The sequence below is a fragment of the Phaethon aethereus genome (assembly GCF_964289735.1).
Source record: "Phaethon aethereus genome assembly, chromosome: 5".
NCBI lineage: Eukaryota > Metazoa > Chordata > Aves > Phaethontiformes > Phaethontidae > Phaethon > Phaethon aethereus.
This window is the reverse complement of record NC_138579.1, coordinates 38,431,531-38,434,226: the sequence shown is the minus strand read 5'-3', so window position 1 is coordinate 38,434,226 and position 2,696 is coordinate 38,431,531. Positions and strand designations below refer to the sequence as shown.

The 2,696-nt window shown below is 45.7% G+C and overlaps 1 protein-coding gene across 1 annotated transcript; it reads right to left on the bottom strand.

Annotated features, from left to right (window-relative positions):
• Nucleotides 1-1,808: 1,808 nt before the first annotated feature.
• TMEM229B (transmembrane protein 229B) lies at nucleotides 1,809-2,336 on the bottom strand (the record flags this gene model as incomplete). Its single annotated transcript, XM_082000440.1, has 1 exon — nucleotides 1,809-2,336. The coding sequence occupies exon 1, from the start codon at nucleotides 2,310-2,312 to the stop codon at nucleotides 1,809-1,811; it is 504 nt and encodes a 167-aa protein (XP_081856566.1). The 5' UTR covers nucleotides 2,313-2,336.
• Nucleotides 2,337-2,696: the final 360 nt, after the last annotated feature.

Below are 2,696 nucleotides of genomic sequence, written 5' to 3'. Positions count from 1 at the left end.
AGCAGTTCTCCTCACAGGGACAGGAGTGCTTTTCCCCTCAGGAATGGATGCCCCCAGGCAAGAAGCAGGTTCACAGCTGAGCATGCCCTACCAGAGACAGGGGGACCCACACAGAAATAGTCTGGCCATTTCCAATACTAAAGTGGAATCCCACAACCACACCAACACGTTTGCATTTCAAGCTAAATTGATCCCTGGTGCAGCTCTGCTGACTATGGTGGAAGAACACCTAAAATTAATCTGGTCCTATCAGGCAACTAGAGCAAACCTCCCCCATAAACCAGTTAGGAGTGAGATACATCTGGAAGCTCCATGTTTGTTGCTAACTTCAAAAGCCAAGACTTGCCGGAACGAATTATGAACCTGTGGATGCCACTTTCAAGCACTTTCCCTGCACTACAACTTTCCTTATACTCCTTGAATGTCCCCAACAGGTTAATTTTCAAACTGTCCCCAGTGCAAGTAGTTCTACAATGGAGCCACAGCACTCCCTCCTGCTCCACCTCTCTACTGCTGCTCTTGCAGCCTAACTTGAAGCCTCACTCAGATAAAGCATGAAGAAGTGCTCTTCAGAGAGGGATTTTTTGTCTTCGTTTGTTTTTTTTTTAATAATGTATCAGGCAGCATGACATATCTCTTGCTGCCTCCAATTATTGTCATGACAATATGGCTGTGGTTATTTAAAGCGGAATTTGGGAAGAAAAAGTAAATCCTCTTGATACACTGAGGAGAACGCTGGGCAGAACTGAGCCAAGACCTGCCAGTGCTGAAGGAAGGTGAGAGTCAGTGCCAGAGGACAGAATCCTGGATGCCACATTAGCCACATGAAGGTTTTGACCTTCAAATACAATGGGTTGCAGCCAGACTAAGTCATCAACATCACCAGAAACAGAGGAAACCCTGGGAAGGAAGGCAGAAAACTCTTGTGGCCTGTACAGTCTCTACATGTTTTCACGGCTGAGATGGGAGCTGGAATCTGCGTCAGCCCTTCAGGCAAGGTCTGCTTTGAGGGGACAGCGGAGATGGGAAGACTTACGCTATTTCTTGCGCCTTTTGCCAAGATTCAGATTGCACAGATTATGATAAAATTCACTCGGCAAAAAAAGGCCTTTATTAAAAAAAAAAAAAGAAAAAAAGAAAAAAATTTCTAGTGAGTATCAGGACTGAGATTTCAAAAAGTACAAGATCTGTATAAATTCAGCAAGATGTCCAGCACCAGGTTATTTCGTGGTGCAATAAAGAACCTGGGGAGAGGCCAAATGGGACCTTGCAAGGGGAACACCATCTACCTCCCCAGCAGACTGCCAGTCTTAGGTTCTTCTCAACAGCAGATGGATTTTCCTTGTTCCTGCAGCATCTCAGGTCCCATGGGAGGTATTGGTTGCAAGCAAGCACCTGAATATTGCCTAATGGAGTAAGCCAATCACTAACTTAGCTGGCGTGTCCATGCCCATCCGCTAATTAGTTTTTTTTCTTTTTGTGTGCATTTCCACTGTAGCATTTCTTTTTCTTCTTTCTCCACATAAAAGAGTAAGCAAAAGGACTGCTTTCATCTGTAATAAGTTAAAATCAGAAACAACTTAACTAACAAGTAACTGATCTTGGTCCTTGGAGCCCAAAGAGTAAAATCCATAGAAAATCTATTGGTTCCATTTTTTTCTGGTATATCCCATGCACACCCCCATTAGAAAAATGGGGTTTATGAATCTTATCATACAGCAAGGAGCAGTACCTCAGAGCCAGAGCTGACAGTCTGTTGCAGAGGTCTGGGCTCTCTCAGATTGCTAAATGTGGTTCTGAGTCAGTGCTCAATCAGTCTTCACATGGCCATTGGCCAAAGCAACAGGGACGGTGGGAGCCCCTGGCTCAGCAGTCTCATCGAATCGTAAGCGCAGGGTGTTTCTGATCACCAGCTGCTCCATGATGAAAGAAGCACAAAACCATGGGATGGCATATTCCAGGGTGATCAGGCCCATGAAGTCAAAATCAAACTGGGAATAGTCCCATGGGCAGGCATTGAACTGGCGTAGGATGAGGCCGGTGGTGAACTCCCAGAGGTATGTCCAAAGTGTGTAAATGAAACAGCGCACTAAAATGTTACACTTGTCTTTAAGATATAGATACATCTTCTCCACAATGAGGATTGACGTGCCATAGATGAAGAGCGCCCACACACTGGTAACACCTGGGAACTTCCAGTTAAAGTTGACTACAAACTCCCAGGCAGCTGTGAACATCACCTCACAGAAATAGCCGTGAATGGCATAGAGGTACCATCGGGAGAAAGCAGTCAGAGGTTCTGCCGCAGCCATTCTTCTGCACACACCCCAGCAAGCACTCTGAAATGAAGAGAGACAGAGAGAAGAGTCAACAAGGATGTCACAAGTCCTTATCCCCCAGACAGCAACGCACACAAACTTTTAGCATCCAAAAAGGACAAATCTGAGAAAGGCGTGAATTTTAAATCGACTCATTTTTACCATAACAAATTCTAAGCCCTGGGGAAAGGTGGCACCTTACCAGGCTCTGAGTCTCAGAATGGGCCTAGACAACGATTACCGCTCTGCCTGATGCAGCTGGTACTGCCCTGGTGATAAGGAGGGAGCTGACAGGTACAAGGGCTTTGCCAGGGGTGAGGCTGCCAAAGAACTTACTGATTGCAAGTTAGTAGAAAAACAGTCATCTCACAAGGAGCG